At 46.9% G+C, this 21,454-nt stretch overlaps 1 protein-coding gene across 1 annotated transcript; it reads right to left on the bottom strand.

Annotated features, from left to right (window-relative positions):
- Window positions 1-18,799: 18,799 nt before the first annotated feature.
- LOC138568872 (zinc finger protein 614-like) lies at window positions 18,800-19,426 on the bottom strand. The gene has a single exon (XM_069646655.1). The coding sequence runs from the start codon at window positions 19,424-19,426 to the stop codon at window positions 18,800-18,802; it is 627 nt and encodes a 208-aa protein (XP_069502756.1).
- Window positions 19,427-21,454: the final 2,028 nt, after the last annotated feature.

A 21,454-nucleotide genomic window follows, 5' to 3' on the forward strand; every position in this document is an offset into this window, starting at 1 on the left:
TATTCCTGCCCGGATGATCATATGCTGAATGAGCCTGCATGCATGATGGAAGCTTGCATGACATTCAGAGCGCTGATTAAGGTATTATTCCTGCCCGGATGATCATATGCCTGATGAGCCTGCACGCATGATGGAAGCTTGCATGACATTCAGAGCGCTGATAAAGGGATTATTCCTGCCCGGATGATCATATGCTGAATGAGCCTGCACGCATGATGGAAGCTTGCATGACATTCAGAGCGCTGATAAAGGGATTATTCCTGCCCGGATGATCATATGCCTGATGAGCCTGCACGCATGATGGAAGCTTGCATGACATTCAGAGCGCTGATAAAGGGATTATTCCTGCCCGGATGATCATATGCCTGATGAGCCTGCACGCATGATGGAAGCTTGCATGACATTCAGAGCGCTGATAAAGGGATTATTCCTGCCCGGATGATCATATGCCTGATGAGCCTGCATGCATGATGGAAGCTTGCATGACATTCAGAGCGCTGATAAAGGGATTATTCCTGCCCGGATGATCATATGCCTGATGAGCCTGCATGCATGATGGAAGCTTGCATGACATTCAGAGCGCTGATAAAGGGATTATTCCTGCCCGGATGATCATATGCCTGAATGAGCCTGCATGCATGATGGAAGCTTGCATGACATTCAGAGCGCAGATAAAGGGATTATTCCTGCCCGGATGATCATATGCTGAATGAGCCTGCATGCATGATGGAAGCTTTCATGACATTCAGAGCGCTGATAAAGGGATTATTCCTGCCCGGATGATCATATGCTGAATGAGCCTGCATGCATGATGGAAGCTTGCATGACATTCAGAGCGCTGATAAAGGGATTATTCCTGCCCGGATGATCATATGCCTGATGAGCCTGCATGCATGATGGAAGCTTTCATGACATTCAGAGCGCTGATTAAGGGATTATTCCTGCCCGGATGATCATATGCTGAATGAGCCTGCATGCATGATGGAAGCTTGCATGACATTCAGAGCGCTGATAAAGGGATTATTCCTGGCCGGATGATCATATGCTGAATGAGCCTGCATGCATGATGGAAGCTTGCATGACATTCAGAGCGCTGATAAAGGGATTATTCCTGCCCGGATGATCATATGCCTGATGAGCCTGCATGCATGATGGAAGCTTGCATGACATTCAGAGCGCTGATAAAGGGGGAATATTCCTGCCCGGATGATCATATGCCTGGATGAGCCTGCATGCATGATGGTAGCTTGCATGACATTCAGAGCGCTGATAAAGGGATATTCCTGCCCGGATGATCATATGCTGAATGAGCCATGCATGCATGATGGAAGCTTGCATGACATTCAGAGCGCTGATAAAGGGATTCCTGCCCGGATGATCATATGGCTGATGAGCCCTGCATGCATGATGGAAGCTTGCATGACATTCAGAGCGCTGATAAAGGGATTATTCCTGCCCGGATGATCATATGCCTGATGAGCCTGCATGCATGATGGAAGCTTGCATGACATTCAGAGCGCTGATAAAGGGATTATTCCCTGCCCGGATGATCATATGCTGATGAGCCTGCATGCATGATGGAAGCTTGCATGACATTCAGAGCGCTGATAAGGGATTATTCCTGCCCGGATGATCATATGCTGAATGAGCCTGCATGCATGATGGAAGCTTGCATGACATTCAGAGCGCTGATAAAGGGTATTATTCCTGCCCGGATGATCATATGCTGAATGAGCCTGCATGCATGATGGAAGCTTGCATGACATTCAGAGCGCTGATAAAGGGATTATTCCTGCCCGGATGATCATATGCCTGATGAGCCTGCATGCATGATGGAAGCTTGCATGACATTCAGAGCGCTGATAAAGGGATTATTCCTGCCCGGATGATCATATGCCTGATGAGCCTGCATGCATGATGGAAGCTTGCATGACATTCAGAGCGCTGATAAAGGGATTATTCCTGCCCGGATGATCATATGCCTGAATGAGCCTGCATGCATGATGGAAGCTTGCATGACATTCAGAGCGCTGATAAAGGGATTATTCCTGCCCGGATGATCATATGCTGAATGAGCCTGCATGCATGATGGAAGCTTGCATGACATTCAGAGCGCTGATAAAGGGATTATTCCTGCCCGGATGATCATATGCCTGATGAGCCTGCATGCATGATGGAAGCTTGCATGACATTCAGAGCGCTGATAAAGGGATTATTCCTGCCCGGATGATCATATGCTGAATGAGCCTGCATGCATGATGAAAGCTTGCATGACATTCAAAGCGCTGATAAAGGGATTATTCCTGCCCGGATGATCATATGCTGAATGAGCATGCATGCATGATGGAAGCTTGCATGACATTCAGAGCGCAGATAAAGGGATTATTCCTGCCCGGATGATCATATGCCTGATGAGCCTGCATGCATGATGGAAGCTTGCATGACATTCAGAGCGCTGATAAAGGGATTATTCCTGCCCAGATGATCATATGCTGAATGAGCCTGCATGCATGATGGAAGCTTGCATGACTTTCAGAGCGCTGATAAAGGTATTATTCCTGCCCGGATGATCATATGCCTGATGAGCCTGCATGCATGATGGAAGCTTGCATGACATTCAGAGCGCTGATAAAGGGATTATTCCTGCCCGGATGATCATATGCCTGATGAGCCTGCATGCATGATGGAAGCTTGCATGACATTCAGAGCGCTGATAAAGGGATTATTCCTGCCCGGATGATCATATGCCTGATGAGCCTGCATGCATGATGGAAGCTTGCATGACATTCAGAGCGCTGATAAAGGGATTATTCCTGCCCGGATGATCATTTGCTGAATGAGCCTGCATGCATGATGGAAGCTTGCATGACATTCAGAGCGCTGATAAAGGGATTATTCCTGCCCGGATGATCATATGCCTGATGAGCCTGCATGCATGATGGAAGCTTGCATGACATTCAGAGCGCTGATAAAGGGATTATTCCTGCCCGGATGATCATATGCCTGATGAGCCTGCATGCATGATGGAAGCTTGCATGACATTCAGAGCGCTGATAAAGGGATTATTCCTGCCCGGATGATCATATGCCTGATGAGCCTGCATGCATGATGGAAGCTTGCATGACATTCAGAGCGCTGATTAAGGGATTATTCCTGCCCGGATGATCATATGCTGAATGAGCCTGCATGCATGATGGAAGCTTGCATGACATTCAGAGCGCTGATAAAGGTATTATTCCTGCCCGGATGATCATATGCTGAATGAGCCTGCATGCATGATGGAAGCTTGCATGACATTCAGAGCGCTGATAAAGGAATTATTCCTGCCCGGATGATCATATGCTGAATGAGCCTGCATGCATGATGGAAGCTTGCATGACATTCAGAGCGCTGATAAAGGGATTATTCCTGCCCGGATGATCATATGCCTGATGAGCCTGCATGCATGATGAAAGATTGCATGACATTCAGAGCGCTGATAAAGGGATTATTCCTGCCCGGATGATCATATGCCTGATGAGCCTGCATGCATGATGGAAGCTTGCATGACATTCAGAGCGCTGATAAAGGGATTATTCCTGCCCGGATGATCATATGCTGAATGAGCCTGCATGCATGATGGAAGCTTGCATGACATTCAGAGCGCTGATAAAGGGATTATTCCTGCCCGGATGATCATATGCCTGATGAGCCTGCATGCATGATGGAAGATTTGCATGACATTCAGAGCGCTGATAAAGGGATTATTCCTGCCCGGATGATCATATGCTGAATGAGCCTGCATGCATGATGGAAGCTTGCATGACATTCAGAGCGCAGATAAAGGGATTATTCCTGCCCGGATGATCATATGCCTGATGAGCCTGCATGCATGATGGAAGCTTGCATGACATTCAGAGCGCTGATAAAGGGATTATTCCTGCCCGGATGATCATATGCTGAATGAGCCTGCATGCATGATGGAAGCTTGCATGACTTTCAGAGCGCTGATAAAGGGATTATTCCTGCCCGGATGATCATATGCCTGATGAGCCTGCATGCATGATGGAAGCTTGCATGACATTCAGAGCGCTGATAAAGGGATTATTCCTGCCCGGATGATCATATGCCTGATGAGCCTGCATGCATGATGGAAGCTTGCATGACATTCAGAGCGCTGATAAAGGGATTATTCCTGCCCGGATGATCATATGCTGAATGAGCCTGCATGCATGATGGAAGCTTGCATGACATTCAGAGCGCTGATAAAGGGATTATTCCTGCCCGGATGATCATATGCTGAATGAGCCTGCATGCATGATGGAAGCTTGCATGACATTCAGAGCGCTGATAAAGGGATTATTCCTGCCCGGATGATCATGTGCTGAATGAGCCTGCATGCATGATGGAAGCTTGCATGACATTCAGAGCGCTGATAAAGGGATTATTCCTGCCCGGATGATCATATGCTGAATGAGCCTGCATGCATGATGGAAGCTTGCATGACATTCAGAGCGCTGATAAAGGTATTATTCCTGCCCGGATGATCATATGCTGAATGAGCCTGCATGCATGATGGAAGCTTGCATGACATTCAGAGCGCTGATAAAGGGATTATTCCTGCCCGGATGATCATATGCTGAATGAGCCTGCACGCATGATGGAAGCTTGCATGACATTCAGAGCGCTGATAAAGGGATTATTCCTGCCCGGATGATCATATGCCTGATGAGCCTGCACGCATGATGGAAGCTTGCATGACATTCAGAGCGCTGATAAAGGGATTATTCCTGCCCGGATGATCATATGCTGAATGAGCCTGCACGCATGATGGAAGCTTGCATGACATTCAGAGCGCTGATAAAGGGATTATTCCTGCCCGGATGATCATATGCCTGATGAGCCTGCACGCATGATGGAAGCTTGCATGACATTCAGAGCGCTGATAAAGGGATTATTCCTGCCCGGATGATCATATGCCTGATGAGCCTGCACGCATGATGGAAGCTTGCATGACATTCAGAGCGCTGATAAAGGGATTATTCCTGCCCGGATGATCATATGCCTGATGAGCCTGCACGCATGATGGAAGCTTGCATGACATTCAGAGCGCTGATAAAGGGATTATTCCTGCCCGGATGATCATATGCTGAATGAGCCTGCACGCATGATGGAAGCTTGCATGACATTCAGAGCGCTGATAAAGGGATTATTCCTGCCCGGATGATCATATGCCTGATGAGCCTGCATGCATGATGGAAGCTTGCATGACATTCAGAGCGCTGATAAAGGGATTATTCCTGCCCGGATGATCATATGCCTGATGAGCCTGCATGCATGATGGAAGCTTGCATGACATTCAGAGCGCAGATAAAGGGATTATTCCTGCCCGGATGATCATATGCTGAATGAGCCTGCATGCATGATGGAAGCTTTCATGACATTCAGAGCGCTGATAAAGGGATTATTCCTGCCCGGATGATCATATGCTGAATGAGCCTGCATGCATGATGGAAGCTTGCATGACATTCAGAGCGCTGATAAAGGGATTATTCCTGCCCGGATGATCATATGCCTGATGAGCCTGCATGCATGATGGAAGCTTGCATGACATTCAGAGCGCTGATAAAGGGATTATTCCTGCCCGGATGATCATATGCTGAATGAGCCTGCATGCATGATGGAAGCTTGCATGACATTCAGAGCGCTGATAAAGGGATTATTCCTGCCCGGATGATCATATGCTGAATGAGCCTGCATGCATGATGGAAGCTTGCATGACATTCAGAGCGCTGATAAAGGGATTATTCCTGCCCGGATGATCATATGCCTGATGAGCCTGCATGCATGATGGAAGCTTTCATGACATTCAGAGCGCTGATAAAGGGATTATTCCTGCCCGGATGATCATATGCTGAATGAGCCTGCATGCATGATGGAAGCTTGCATGACATTCAGAGCGCTGATTAAGGTATTATTCCTGCCCGGATGATCATATGCCTGATGAGCCTGCATGCATGATGGAAGCTTTCATGACATTCAGAGCGCTGATTAAGGGATTATTCCTGCCCGGATGATCATATGCCTGATGAGCCTGCATGCATGATGGAAGCTTGCATGACATTCAGAGCGCTGATAAAGGGATTATTCCTGCCCGGATGATCATATGCCTGATGAGCCTGCATGCATGATGGAAGCTTGCATGACATTCAGAGCGCTGATAAAGGGATTATTCCTGCCCGGATGATCATATGCCTGATGAGCCTGCATGCATGATGGAAGCTTGCATGACATTCAGAGCGCTGATAAAGGGATTATTCCTGCCCGGATGATCATATGCTGAATGAGCCTGCATGCATGATGGAAGCTTGCATGACATTCAGAGCGCTGATAAAGGGATTATTCCTGCCCGGATGATCATATGCCTGATGAGCCTGCATGCATGATGGAAGCTTGCATGACATTCAGAGCGCTGATAAAGGGATTATTCCTGCCCGGATGATCATATGCCTGATGAGCCTGCATGCATGATGGAAGCTTGCATGACATTCAGAGCGCTGATAAAGGGATTATTCCTGCCCGGATGATCGTATGCCTGATGAGCCTGCATGCATGATGGAAGCTTGCATGACATTCAGAGCGCTGATTAAGGGATTATTCCTGCCCGGATGATCATATGCTGAATGAGCCTGCATGCATGATGGAAGCTTGCATGACATTCAGAGCGCTGATAAAGGTATTATTCCTGCCCGGATGATCATATGCTGAATGAGCCTGCATGCATGATGGAAGCTTGCATGACATTCAGAGCGCTGATAAAGGTATTATTCCTGCCCGGATGATCATATGCTGAATGAGCCTGCATGCATGATGGAAGCTTGCATGACATTCAGAGCGCTGATAAAGGGATTATTCCTGCCCGGATGATCATATGCCTGATGAGCCTGCATGCATGATGAAAGCTTGCATGACATTCAGAGCGCTGATAAAGGGATTATTCCTGCCCGGATGATCATATGCCTGATGAGCCTGCATGCATGATGGAAGCTTGCATGACATTCAGAGCGCTGATAAAGGGATTATTCCTGCCCGGATGATCATATGCTGAATGAGCCTGCATGCATGATGGAAGCTTTCATGACATTCAGAGCGCTGATAAAGGGATTATTCCTGCCCGGATGATCATATGCTGAATGAGCCTGCATGCATGATGGAAGCTTGCATGACATTCAGAGCGCTGATAAAGGGATTATTCCTGCCCGGATGATCATATGCCTGATGAGCCTGCATGCATGATGGAAGATTTGCATGACATTCAGAGCGCTGATAAAGGGATTATTCCTGCCCGGATGATCATATGCTGAATGAGCCTGCATGCATGATGGAAGCTTGCATGACATTCAGATCGCTGATAAAGGGATTATTCCTGCCCGGATGATCATATGCTGAATGAGCCTGCATGCATGATGGAAGCTTGCATGACATTCAGAGCGCAGATAAAGGGATTATTCCTGCCCGGATGATCATATGCCTGATGAGCCTGCATGCATGATGGAAGCTTGCATGACATTCAGAGCGCTGATAAAGGGATTATTCCTGCCCGGATGATCATATGCTGAATGAGCCTGCATGCATGATGGAAGCTTGCATGACTTTCAGAGCGCTGATAAAGGTATTATTCCTGCCCGGATGATCATATGCCTGATGAGCCTGCATGCATGATGGAAGCTTGCATGACATTCAGAGCGCTGATAAAGGGATTATTCCTGCCCGGATGATCATATGCCTGATGAGCCTGCATGCATGATGGAAGCTTTCATGACATTCAGAGCGCTGATAAAGGGATTATTCCTGCCCGGATGATCATATGCTGAATGAGCCTGCATGCATGATGGAAGCTTGCATGACATTCAGAGCGCTGATAAAGGGATTATTCCTGCCCGGATAATCATATGCTGAATGAGCCTGCATGCATGATGGAAGCTTGCATGACATTCAGAGCGCTGATAAAGGGATTATTCCTGCCCGGATGATCATATGCCTGATGAGCCTGCATGCATGATGGAAGCTTTCATGACATTCAGAGCGCTGATAAAGGGATTATTCCTGCCCGGATGATCATATGCTGAATGAGCCTGCATGCATGATGGAAGCTTGCATGACATTCAGAGCGCTGATAAAGGGATTATTCCTGCCCGGATGATCATATGCCTGATGAGCCTGCATGCATGATGGAAGCTTGCATGACATTCAGAGCGCTGATAAAGGGATTATTCCTGCCCGGATGATCATATGCTGGATGAGCCTGCATGCATGATGGAAGCTTTCATGACATTCAGAGCGCAGATAAAGGGATTATTCCTGCCCGGATGATCATATGCCTGATGAGCCTGCATGCATGATGGAAGCTTTCATGACATTCAGAGCGCAGATAAAGGGATTATTCCTGCCCGGATGATCATATGCTGAATGAGCCTGCATGCATGATGGAAGCTTGCATGACATTCAGAGCGCTGATAAAGGGATTATTCCTGCCCGGATGATCATATGCTGAATGAGCCTGCATGCATGATGGAAGCTTGCATGACATTCAGAGCGCTGATAAAGGGATTATTCCTTCCCGGATGATCATATGCTGAATGAGCCTGCATGCATGATGGAAGCTTGCATGACATTCAGAGCGCTGATTAAGGGATTATTCCTGCCCGGATGATCATATGCCTGATGAGCCTGCATGCATGATGGAAGCTTGCATGACATTCAGAGCGCTGATAAAGGGATTATTCCAGCCCGGATGATCATATGCTGAATGAGCCTGCATGCATGATGGAAGCTTGCATGACATTCAGAGCGCTGATAAAGGGATTATTCCTGCCCGGATGATCATATGCCTGATGAGCCTGCATGCATGATGGAAGCTTGCATGACATTCAGAGCGCTGATAAAGGGATTATTCCTGCCCGGATGATCACATGCTGAATGAGCCTGCATGCATGATGGAAGCTTGCATGACATTCAGAGCGCTGATAAAGGGATTATTCCTGCCCGGATGATCATATGCCTGATGAGCCTGCATGCATGATGGAAGCTTGCATGACATTCAGAGCGCTGATAAAGGGATTATTCCTGCCCGGATGATCATATGCCTGATGAGCCTGCATGCATGATGGAAGCTTGCATGACATTCAGAGCGCTGATAAAGGGATTATTCCTGCCCGGATGATCACATGCTGAATGAGCCTGCACGCATGATGGAAGCTTGCATGACATTCAGAGCGCTGATAAAGGGATTATTCCTGCCCGGATGATCATATGCTGAATGAGCCTGCATGCATGATGGAAGCTTGCATGACATTCAGAGCGCTGATAAAGGGATTATTCCTGCCCGGATGATCATATGCCTGATGAGCCTGCATGCATGATGGAAGCTTGCATGACATTCAGAGCGCTGATAAAGGGATTATTCCTGCCCGGATGATCATATGCTGAATGAGCCTGCATGCATGATGGAAGCTTGCATGACATTCAGAGCGCTGATAAAGGGATTATTCCTGCCCGGATGATCATATGCCTGATGAGCCTGCATGCATGATGGAAGCTTGCATGACATTCAGAGCGCTGATAAAGGGATTATTCCTGCCCGGATGATCATATGCCTGATGAGCCTGCATGCATGATGGAAGCTTGCATGACATTCAGAGCGCTGATAAAGGGATTATTCCTGCCCGGATGATCATATGCCCGATGAGCCTGCATGCATGATGGAAGCTTGCATGACATTCAGAGCGCTGATAAAGGGGTTATTCCTGCCCGGATGATCATATGCTGAATGAGCCTGCATGCATGATGGAAGCTTGCATGACATTCAGAGCGCTGATAAAGGGATTATTCCTGCCCGGATGATCATATGCCTGATGAGCCTGCATGCATGATGGAAGCTTGCATGACATTCAGAGCGCTGATTAAGGGATTATTCCTGCCCGGATGATCATATGCTGAATGAGCCTGCATGCATGATGGAAGCTTTCATGACATTCAGAGCGCTGATTAAGGGATTATTCCTGCCCGGATGATCATATGCTGAATGAGCCTGCATGCATGATGGAAGCCTGCATGACATTCAGAGCGCTGATAAAGGGATTATTCCTGCCCGGATGATCATATGCTGAATGAGCCTGCATGCATGATGGAAGCCTGCATGACATTCAGAGCGCTGATAAAGGGATTATTCCTGCCCGGATGATCATATGCTGAATGAGCCTGCATGCATGATGGAAGCTTGCATGACATTCAGAGCGCTGATAAAGGGATTATTCCTGCCCGGATGATCATATGCTGAATGAGCCTGCATGCATGATGGAAGCTTGCATGACATTCAGAGCGCTGATAAAGGGATTATTCCTGCCCGGATGATCATATGCTGAATGAGCCTGCATGCATGATGGAAGCTTTCATGACATTCAGAGCGCTGATAAAGGGATTATTCCTGCCGGATGATCATATGCTGAATGAGCCTGCATGCATGATGGAAGCTTTCATGACATTCAGAGCGCTGATAAAGGGATTATTCCTGCCCGGATGATCATATGCTGAATGAGCCTGCATGCATGATGGAAGCTTTCATGACATTCAGAGCGCTGATAAAGGGATTATTCCTGCCCGGATGATCATATGCTGAATGAGCCTGCATGCATGATGGAAGCTTGCATGACATTCAGAGCGCTGATAAAGGGATTATTCCTGCCCGGATGATCATATGCTGAATGAGCCTGCATGCATGATGGAAGCTTGCATGACATTCAGAGCGCTGATAAAGGGATTATTCCTGCCCGGATGATCATATGCCTGATGAGCCTGCATGCATGATGGAAGCTTGCATGACATTCAGAGCGCTGATAAAGGGATTATTCCTGCCCGGATGATCATATGCTGAATGAGCCTGCACGCATGATGGAAGCTTGCATGACATTCAGAGCGCGGATAAAGGGATTATTCCTGCCCGGATGATCATATGCTTGATGAGACTGCACGCATGATGGAAGCTTGCATGACATTCAGAGCGCTGATAAAGGGATTATTCCTGCCCGGATGATCATATGCCTGATGAGCCTGCATGCATGATGGAAGCTTGCATGACATTCAGAGCGCCGATAAAGGGATTATTCCTGCCCGGATGATCATATGCTGAATGAGCCTGCATGCATGATGGAAGCTTGCATGACATTCAGAGCGCCGATAAAGGGATTATTCCTGCCCAGATGATCATATGCCTGATGAGCCTGCATGCATGATGGAAGCTTGCATGACATTCAGAGCGCCGATAAAGGGATTATTCCTGCCCGGATGATCATATGCCTGATGAGCCTGCATGCATGATGGAAGCTTGCATGACATTCAGAGCGCTGATAAAGGGATTATTCCTGCCCGGATGATCATATGCTGAATGAGCCTGCATGCATGATGGAAGCTTGCATGACATTCAGAGCGCTGATAAAGGGATTATTCCTGCCCGGATGATCACATGCTGAATGAGCCTGCATGCATGATGGAAGCTTGCATGACATTCAGAGCGCTGATAAAGGGATTATTCCTGCCCGGATGATCACATGCTGAATGAGCCTGCACGCATGATGGAAGCTTGCATGACATTCAGAGCGCTGATAAAGGGATTATTCCTGCCCGGATGATCATATGCCTGATGAGCCTGCACGCATGATGGAAGCTTGCATGACATTCAGAGCGCTGATAAAGGGATTATTCCTGCCCGGATGATCATATGCTGAATGAGCCTGCACGCATGATGGAAGCTTGCATGACATTCAGAGCGCTGATAAAGGGATTATTCCTGCCCGGATGATCATATGCTGAATGAGCCTGCACGCATGATGGAAGCTTGCATGACATTCAGAGCGCTGATAAAGGGATTATTCCTGCCCGGATGATCATATGCTGAATGAGCCTGCACGCATGATGGAAGCTTGCATGACATTCAGAGCGCTGATAAAGGGATTATTCCTGCCCGGATGATCATATGCTGAATGAGCCTGCACGCATGATGGAAGCTTGCATGACATTCAGAGCGCTGATAAAGGGATTATTCCTGCCCGGATGATCATATGCCTGATGAGCCTGCACGCATGATGGAAGCTTGCATGACATTCAGAGCGCTGATAAAGGGATTATTCCTGCCCGGATGATCATATGCTGAATGAGCCTGCACGCATGATGGAAGCTTGCATGACATTCAGAGCGCTGATAAAGGGATTATTCCTGCCCGGATGATCATATGCTGAATGAGCCTGCACGCATGATGGAAGCTTGCATGACATTCAGAGCGCTGATAAAGGGATTATTCCTGCCCGGATGATCATATGCCTGATGAGCCTGCATGCATGATGGAAGCTTGCATGACATTCAGAGCGCTGATAAAGGGATTATTCCTGCCCGGATGATCATATGCCTGATGAGCCTGCATGCATGATGGAAGCTTGCATGACATTCAGAGCGCAGATAAAGGGATTATTCCTGCCCGGATGATCATATGCCTGATGAGCCTGCATGCATGATGGAAGCTTGCATGACATTCAGAGCGCTGATAAAGGGATTATTCCTGCCCGGATGATAATATGCTGAATGAGCCTGCATGCATGATGGAAGCTTGCATGACATTCAGAGCGCTGATAAAGGGATTATTCCTGCCCGGATGATCATATGCCTGATGAGCCTGCATGCATGATGGAAGCTTGCATGACATTCAGAGCGCTGATAAAGGGATTATTCCTGCCCGGATGATCATATGCTGAATGAGCCTGCATGCATGATGGAAGCTTGCATGACATTCAGAGCGCCGATAAAGGGATTATTCCTGCCCGGATGATCATATGCCTGATGAGCCTGCATGCATGATGGAAGCTTGCATGACATTCAGAGCGCTGATAAAGGGATTATTCCTGCCCGGATGATCATATGCTGAATGAGCCTGCATGCATGATGGAAGCTTGCATGACATTCAGAGCGCTGATAAAGGGATTATTCCTGCCCGGATGATCATATGCCTGATGAGCCTGCATGCATGATGGAAGCTTGCATGACATTCAGAGCGCTGATAAAGGGATTATTCCTGCCCGGATGATCATATGCTGAATGAGCCTGCATGCATGATGGAAGCTTGCATGACATTCAGAGCACCGATAAAGGGATTATTCCTGCCCGGATGATCATATGCCTGATGAGCCTGCATGCATGAGCCTGCATGCATGATGGAAGCTTGCATGACATTCAGAGCGCTGATTAAGGGATTATTCCTGCCCGGATGATCATATGCCTGATGAGCCTGCATGCATGATGGAAGCTTGCATGACATTCAGAGCGCTGATAAAGGGATTATTCCTGCCCGGATGATCATATGCCTGATGAGCCTGCATGCATGATGGAAGCTTGCATGACATTCAGAGCGCTGATAAAGGGATTATTCCTGCCCGGATGATCATATGCTGAATGAGCCTGCATGCATAATGGAAGCTTGCATGACATTCAGAGCGCTGATTAAGGGATTATTCCTGCCCGGATGATCATATGCCTGATGAGCCTGCATGCATGATGGAAGCTTGCATGACATTCAGAGCGCCGATAAAGGGATTATTCCTGCCCGGATGATCATATGCTGAATGAGCCTGCATGCATGATGGAAGCTTGCATGACATTCAGAGCGCCGATAAAGGGATTATTCCTGCCCGGATGAACATATGCCTGATGAGCCTGGATGCATGATGGAAGCTTGCATGACATTCAGAGCGCTGATAAAGGGATTATTCCTGCCCGGATGATCATATGCTGAATGAGCCTGCATGCATGATGGAAGCTTGCATGACATTCAGAGCGCCGATAAAGGGATTATTCCTGCCCGGATGATCATATGCTGAATGAGCCTGCATGCATGATGGAAGCTTGCATGACATTCAGAGCGCCGATTAAGGGATTATTCCTGCCCGGATGATCATATGCTGAATGAGCCTGCATGCATGATGGAAGCTTTCATGACATTCAGAGCGCCGATAAAGGGATTATTCCTGCCCGGATGATCATATGCTGAATGAGCCTGCATGCATGCATGATGGAAGCTTGCATGACATTCAGAGCGCTGATTAAGGGATTATTCCTGCCCGGATGATCATATGCTGAATGAGCCTGCATGCATGATGGAAGCTTGCATGACATTCAGAGCGCTGATAAAGGGATTATTCCTGCCCGGATGATCATATGCCTGATGATCCTGCATGCATGATGGAAGCTTGCATGACATTCAGAGCGCTGATAAAGGGATTATTCCTGCCCGGATGATCATATGCTGAATGAGCCTGCATGCATGATGGAAGCTTGCATGACATTCAGAGCGCTGATAAAGGGATTATTCCTGCCCGGATGATCATATGCTGAATGAGCCTGCATGCATGATGGAAGCTTGCATGACATTCAGAGCGCTGATAAAGGGATTATTCCTGCCCGGATGATCATATGCTGAATGAGCCTGCATGCATGCATGATGGAAGCTTGCATGACATTCAGAGCGCTGATTAAGGGATTATTCCTGCCCGGATGATCATATGCTGAATGAGCCTGCATGCATGATGGAAGCTTGCATGACATTCAGAGCGCTGATAAAGGGATTATTCCTGCCCGGATGATCATATGCCTGATGAGCCTGCATGCATGATGGAAGCTTGCATGACATTCAGAGCGCTGATAAAGGGATTATTCCTGCCCGGATGATCATATGCCTGATGATCCTGCATGCATGATGGAAGCTTGCATGACATTCAGAGCGCTGATAAAGGGATTATTCCTGCCCGGATGATCATATGCCTGATGAGCCTGCATGCATGATGGAAGCTTGCATGACATTCAGAGCGCTGATAAAGGGATTATTCCTGCCCGGATGATCATATGCTGAATGAGCCTGCATGCATGATGGAAGCTTGCATGACATTCAGAGCGCTGATAAAGGGATTATTCCTGCCCGGATGATCATATGCCTGATGAGCCTGCATGCATGATGGAAGCTTGCATGACATTCAGAGCGCTGATAAAGGGATTATTCCTGCCTGGATGATCATATGCCTGATGAGCCTGCATGCATGATGGAAGCTTGCATGACATTCAGAGCGCTGATAAAGGGATTATTCCTGCCTGGATGATCATATGCCTGATGAGCCTGCATGCATGATGGAAGCTTGCATGACATTCAGAGCGCTGATAAAGGGATTATTCCTGCCCGGATGATCATACGCCTGATGAGCCTGCATGCATGATGGAAGCTTTCATGACATTCAGAGCGCTGATAAAGGGATTATTCCTGCCCGGATGATCATATGCCTGATGAGCCTGCATGCATGATGGAAGCTTGCATGACATTCAGAGCGCTGATAAAGGGATTATTCCTGCCCGGATGATCATATGCCTGATGAGCCTGCATGCATGATGGAAGCTTGCATGACATTCAGAGCGCTGATAAAGGGATTATTCCTGCCCGGATGATCATATGCCTGATGAGCCTGCATGCATGATGGAAGCTTGCATGACATTCAGAGCGCTGATAAAGGGATTATTCCTGCCCGGATGATCATATGCTGAATGAGCCTGCATGCATGATGGAAGCTTGCATGACATTCAGAGCGCTGATAAAGGGATTATTCCTGCCCGGATGATCATATGCCTGATGAGCCTGCATGCATGATGGAAGCTTGCATGACATTCAGAGCGCTGATAAAGGGATTATTCCTGCCCGGATGATCATATGCCTGATGAGCCTGCATGCATGATGGAAGCTTTCATGACATTCAGAGCGCTGATAAAGGGATTATTCCTGCCCGGGTGATCATATGCCTGATGAGCCTGCATGCATGATGGAAGCTTTCATGACATTCAGAGCGCTGATGAAGGTATTATTCCTGCCCGGATGATCATATGCTGAATGAGCCTGCATGCATGATGGAAGCTTGCATGACATTCAGAGCGCAGATGAAGGGATTATTCCTGCCCGGATGATCATATGCTGAATGAGCCTGCATGCATGATGGAAGCTTGCATGACATTCAGAGCGCAGATGAAGGGATTATTCCTGCCCGGATGATCATATGCTGAATGAGCCTGCATGCATGATGGAAGCTTGCATGACATTCAGAGCGCTGATGAAGGGATTATTCCTGCCCGGATGATCATATGCCTGATGAGCCTGCATGCATGATGGAAGCTTGCATGACATTCAGAGCGCTGATAAAGGGATTATTCCTGCCCGGATGATCATATGCCTGATGAGCCTGCATGCATGATGGAAGCTTGCATGACATTCAGAGCGCTGATAAAGGGATTATTCCTGCCCGGATGATCATATGCCTGATGAGCCTGCATGCATGATGGAAGCTTGCATGACATTCAGAGCGCTGATAAAGGGATTATTCCTGCCCGGATGATCATATGCTGAATGAGCCTGCATGCATGATGGAAGCTTGCATGACATTCAGAGCGCTGATAAAGGGATTATTCCTGCCCGGATGATCATATGCCTGATGAGCCTGCATGCATGATGGAAGCTTGCATGACATTCAGAGCGCCGATAAAGGGATTATTCCTGCCCGGATGATCATATGCCGGATGAGCCTGCATGCATGATGGAAGCTTTCTTGACATTCAGAGCGCCGATAAAGGGATTATTCCTGCCCGGATGATCATATGCTGAATGAGCCTGCACGCATGATGGAAGCTTTCTTGACATTCAGAGCGCTGATAAAGGGATTATTCCTGCCCGGATGATCATATGCTGAATGAGCCTGCATGCATGATGGAAGCTTGCATGACATTCAGAGCGCTGATAAAGGGATTATTCCTGCCCGGATGATCATATGCCTGATGAGCCTGCATGCATGATGGAAGCTTGCATGACATTCAGAGCGCTGATAAAGGGATTATTCCTGCCCGGATGATCTTATGCCTGATGAGCCTGCATGCATGATGGAAGCTTGCATGACATTCAGAGCGCTGATAAAGGGATTATTCCTGCCCGGATGATCATATGCTGAATGAGCCTGCATGCATGATGGAAGCTTTCATGACATTCAGAGCGCAGATAAAGGGATTATTCCTGCCCGGATGATCATATGCTGAATGAGCCTGCATGCATGATGGAAGCTTTCATGACATTCAGAGCGCTGACTAAGGGATTATTCCTGCCCGGATGATCATATGCCTGATGATCCTGCATGCATGATGGAAGCTTGCATGACATTCAGAGCGCTGATAAAGGGATTATTCCTGCCCGGATGATCATATGCCTGATGAGCCTGCATGCATGATGGAAGCTTGCATGACATTCAGAGCGCTGATAAAGGGATTATTCCTGCCCGGATGATCATATGCTGAATGAGCCTGCATGCATGATGGAAGCTTGCATGACATTCAGAGCGCTGATTAAGGGATTATTCCTGCCCGGATGATCATATGCCTGATGAGCCTGCATGCATGATGGAAGCTTTCTTGACATTCAGAGCGCCGATAAAGGGATTATTCCTGCCCGGATGATCATATGCTGAATGAGCCTGCACGCATGATGGAAGCTTTCTTGACATTCAGAGCGCTGATAAAGGGATTATTCCTGCCCGGATGATCATATGCTGAATGAGCCTGCATGCATGATGGAAGCTTGCATGACATTCAGAGCGCTGATAAAGGGATTATTCCTGCCCGGATGATCATATGCCTGATGAGCCTGCATGCATGATGGAAGCTTGCATGACATTCAGAGCGCTGATAAAGGGATTATTCCTGCCCGGATGATCATATGCCTGATGAGCCTGCATGCATGATGGAAGCTTGCATGACATTCAGAGCGCAGATAAAGGGATTATTCCTGCCCGGATGATCATATGCCTGATGAGCCTGCATGCATGATGGAAGCTTGCATGACATTCAGAGCGCAGATAAAGGGATTATTCCTGCCCGGATGATCATATGCTGAATGAGCCTGCATGCATGATGGAAGCTTGCATGACATTCAGAGCGCTGATAAAGGGATTATTCCTGCCCGGATGATCATATGCCTGATGAGCCTGCATGCATGATGGAAGCTTGCATGACATTCAGAGCGCAGATAAAGGGATTATTCCTGCCCGGATGATCATATGCCTGATGAGCCTGCATGCATGATGGAAGCTTGCATGACATTCAGAGCGCAGATAAAGGGATTATTCCTGCCCGGATGATCATATGCCTGATGAGCCTGCATGCATGATGGAAGCTTGCATGACATTCAGAGCGCAGATAAAGGGATTATTCCTGCCCGGATGATCATATGCCTGATGAGCCTGCATGCATGATGGAAGCTTGCATGACATTCAGAGCGCCGATAAAGGGATTATCCCTGCCCGGATGATCATATGCCTGATGAGCCTGCATGCATGATGGAAGCTTGCATGACATTCAGAGCGCTGATAAAGGGATTATTCCTGCCCGGATGATCATATGCCTGATGAGCCTGCATGCATGATGGAAGCTTGCATGACATTCAGAGCGCTGATAAAGGGATTATTCCTGCCCGGATGATCATATGCTGAATGAGCCTGCATGCATGATGGAAGCTTGCATGACATTCAGAGCGCCGATAAAGGGATTATTCCTGCCCGGATGATATGCCTGATGAGCCTGCATGCATGATGGAAGCTTTCATGACATTCAGAGCGCAGATAAAGGGATTATTCCTGCCCGGATGATCATATGCTGAATGAGCCTGCATGCATGATGGAAGCTTGCATGACATTCAGAGCGCTGATTAAGGGATTATTCCTGCCCGGATGATCATATGCTGAATGAGCCTGCATGCATGATGGAAGCTTGCATGACATTCAAAGCACTGATTAAGGTTTTCTCCTGTGTTCGTTCTCTCATGTACACGCAAAGGGCGATTCACACGAAAGGTTTTCTGACATTCAGTGCAAAGATGAGGCTTTTCTCGTGTGTGGGTTCTCTCATTTATAATCAAATTGGTTTTCACACAAAAACCTTTCTGACATTCAGAGCACTGAAAAGGCTTTTCTCCTGTATGGGTTTTCTCATGTTCAGGTAAATGGCGTTTCCTCCGGAAGCTTTTGTGACATTCAGAGCACCGATAAGGTTTTTCACCTATGCGGGTTATCTCATGTTTAGGGAGGCTATTTTTCTGACTAAAGTTTTTCAGACGTACATTGCACTGATAAGGTCCTTCTCCTGAATGGGTTTGCTCATGTGTAATTAAATGTTGCTTCCGACTGAATTGTTTTTGACATTCAGAGAAAGGATAAGGCTTTTCTTGGGGGTTATTTTCACTATGATGGGATTGGTTTCCAAAGTAGGCAATGGTAAGAAATAATCTCACTCCAGAACCAAAATGTGTTGTTAATCTCCATGTGTCTTTCTCCATAATCTCATAATGCCTGGAGCTAGCTTATCGGAGGAGTTCATTAACCAATACAAGCTTTTGTGAACAGTCCAGTCTGTATCCACAAGCAATCAGTCAGGGTCACTATATCCAAGTTGGCTGTATTATTTATTACATGCAATGATATAAACAAAACATATTCCTCATGTGTCTTCTGTCATGAGCCATCAGATTTAATTTGCAATGGAGGGATTTCTCTGTTGTAATGCATGATCAAGTTTCATCTTGTTTCTAGTTTCTTGTAAACAAGATCTTTTTTTATGAGCAATATTTGCATTGAGTGTGCATTTTGCATGTGCACAGTGTTAACGTCATAATAGAAGATTACTCTAGCTCCTAGTTCCTGACCATACAGAGCTTTTACAAACAGTTCAATAACTGGAGTTCTTAATTTCCCACCTTGAATACCTTTTCATGCAGTTCATTATTTTTGGTATGCCACTGCCATCCTGTATTTTTTTGTGCGTCACCTGTGGAAGTAAAATAAAAATTAATCTTTTCAAGTTAGAAGTTTAACATAGAAATAACAAATATGATCTCTCAGTGTTGCATTATAGTATTTAGAGAGGTGATTTGGGAAATCAAGGTGAGATGCTTTTATGATTCAAGATCCAGGGCTCTGGTTCCACTATGTCGAGAGAGAGATTTGGATCAGAGGTCTTCATGTCATCTATTTCCAAAACTGGGAGTTTTGAAAGAGCTAACTAGTTGAACCTACTCTCAACAAAAATCTATAAAAAGACTCTCAGTAAAAGGCAACTGTGGCAGTCGCTTAATGCATTTGCCAGAAAAACACTTTTGAAGCTTGTATTCAAATATATCTTTCCATTTATAATTCTTATAAAATGTAGAGAACACACCCCACCATTTCAGTGCAGTCTACAGAAAAAAAATGTTATATTCTGCAACCATCTTCTTTGGAGATTTATCATACCCATCTGTGTACTTTATTTCAATCTATTTGAATACCAATGAAAGGATGTCTGGTTTCTTACACCAGGCTGCTAAAATGGAGAAATTACTTACGGTAATGTTCTTTCTATGGATTCTTCTCCCGCAGATTCCTCATCTGATAGATATCCTCATCCAGCTCTGCTGCTTGGAAACCTTTCCAACAGGGGGCATAATGGACCTCGACTCGGCCGTCGATCCGTCTTGCTCAGTGCTCGATCGTCAGCTATGGACGGGACATTGGGCGTCATATATATACCACGTCACATGCCCCATACCTCAGTTCCACGCTTTTTCCCCCGTACTTGATCAATGCAGAGAAAACATTAGTAAAACAAGACTAACCAGCCAGTTAAACTTAACAACGACAACATCCCAATGGGATGGAAAAAGACTTTGGAACAATGCTTCCAAGTATCAGTAGAACAGTAAAAAATTAGGTTTTCTTTTCAGTAGACATGCGACTAGCCAGATAGAAACGATAACCCCGGGCCATCACCAGGTGTCCCTTCCCTTTAGATAGCTGCGTAATAACCGCCAATACTTTCTGAGCGGGGCTGGATGGGAGGGACAAAGAGGAATCTGCAGGAGAAGAATCCATAGAAAGAACATTTTGGTAAGTAATTTCTCCTTCAATGGATTACCTTTCTCCCGCAGATTCCTCATCTGATAGACTCCCCAAGCACTGAGACTATGGAGGAGGACTGAAAGCGTTATGTCAACACACTTTGCAGCACGGCCCTGCCAAATAAAGTTACCCACCGTAGTGACTACCTTAACTCCTAGTCCATAGTCCCCTTTCCTCCATACTTGTGGGGACATTCCATTCTTCGGGACGGGGCCGGAGCACTTTTGTCAAAAAGCATAAAAAATGGAATGTTTTGTTCTTCTGTTTTTACGTGGGGTGCCGCACGTGGCCGTAACCCCGCCCCCCTGAGCTCCGCCCTGCGCATCGCCCTTCAGTCCTTTTCTATTGTCAGGTCTGAGACCATTTTAAGCAATAACAGAGGATACATTTTAGAGGGGCCAGTGGGCGGGCGTATGGAGGAAAGGGGACTA

The sequence above is a fragment of the Ambystoma mexicanum genome, chromosome 2q (assembly GCF_040938575.1).
Source record: "Ambystoma mexicanum isolate Mex_15411 chromosome 2q, UKY_AmexF1_1, whole genome shotgun sequence".
Taxonomy (NCBI): Eukaryota; Metazoa; Chordata; class Amphibia; order Caudata; family Ambystomatidae; genus Ambystoma; species Ambystoma mexicanum.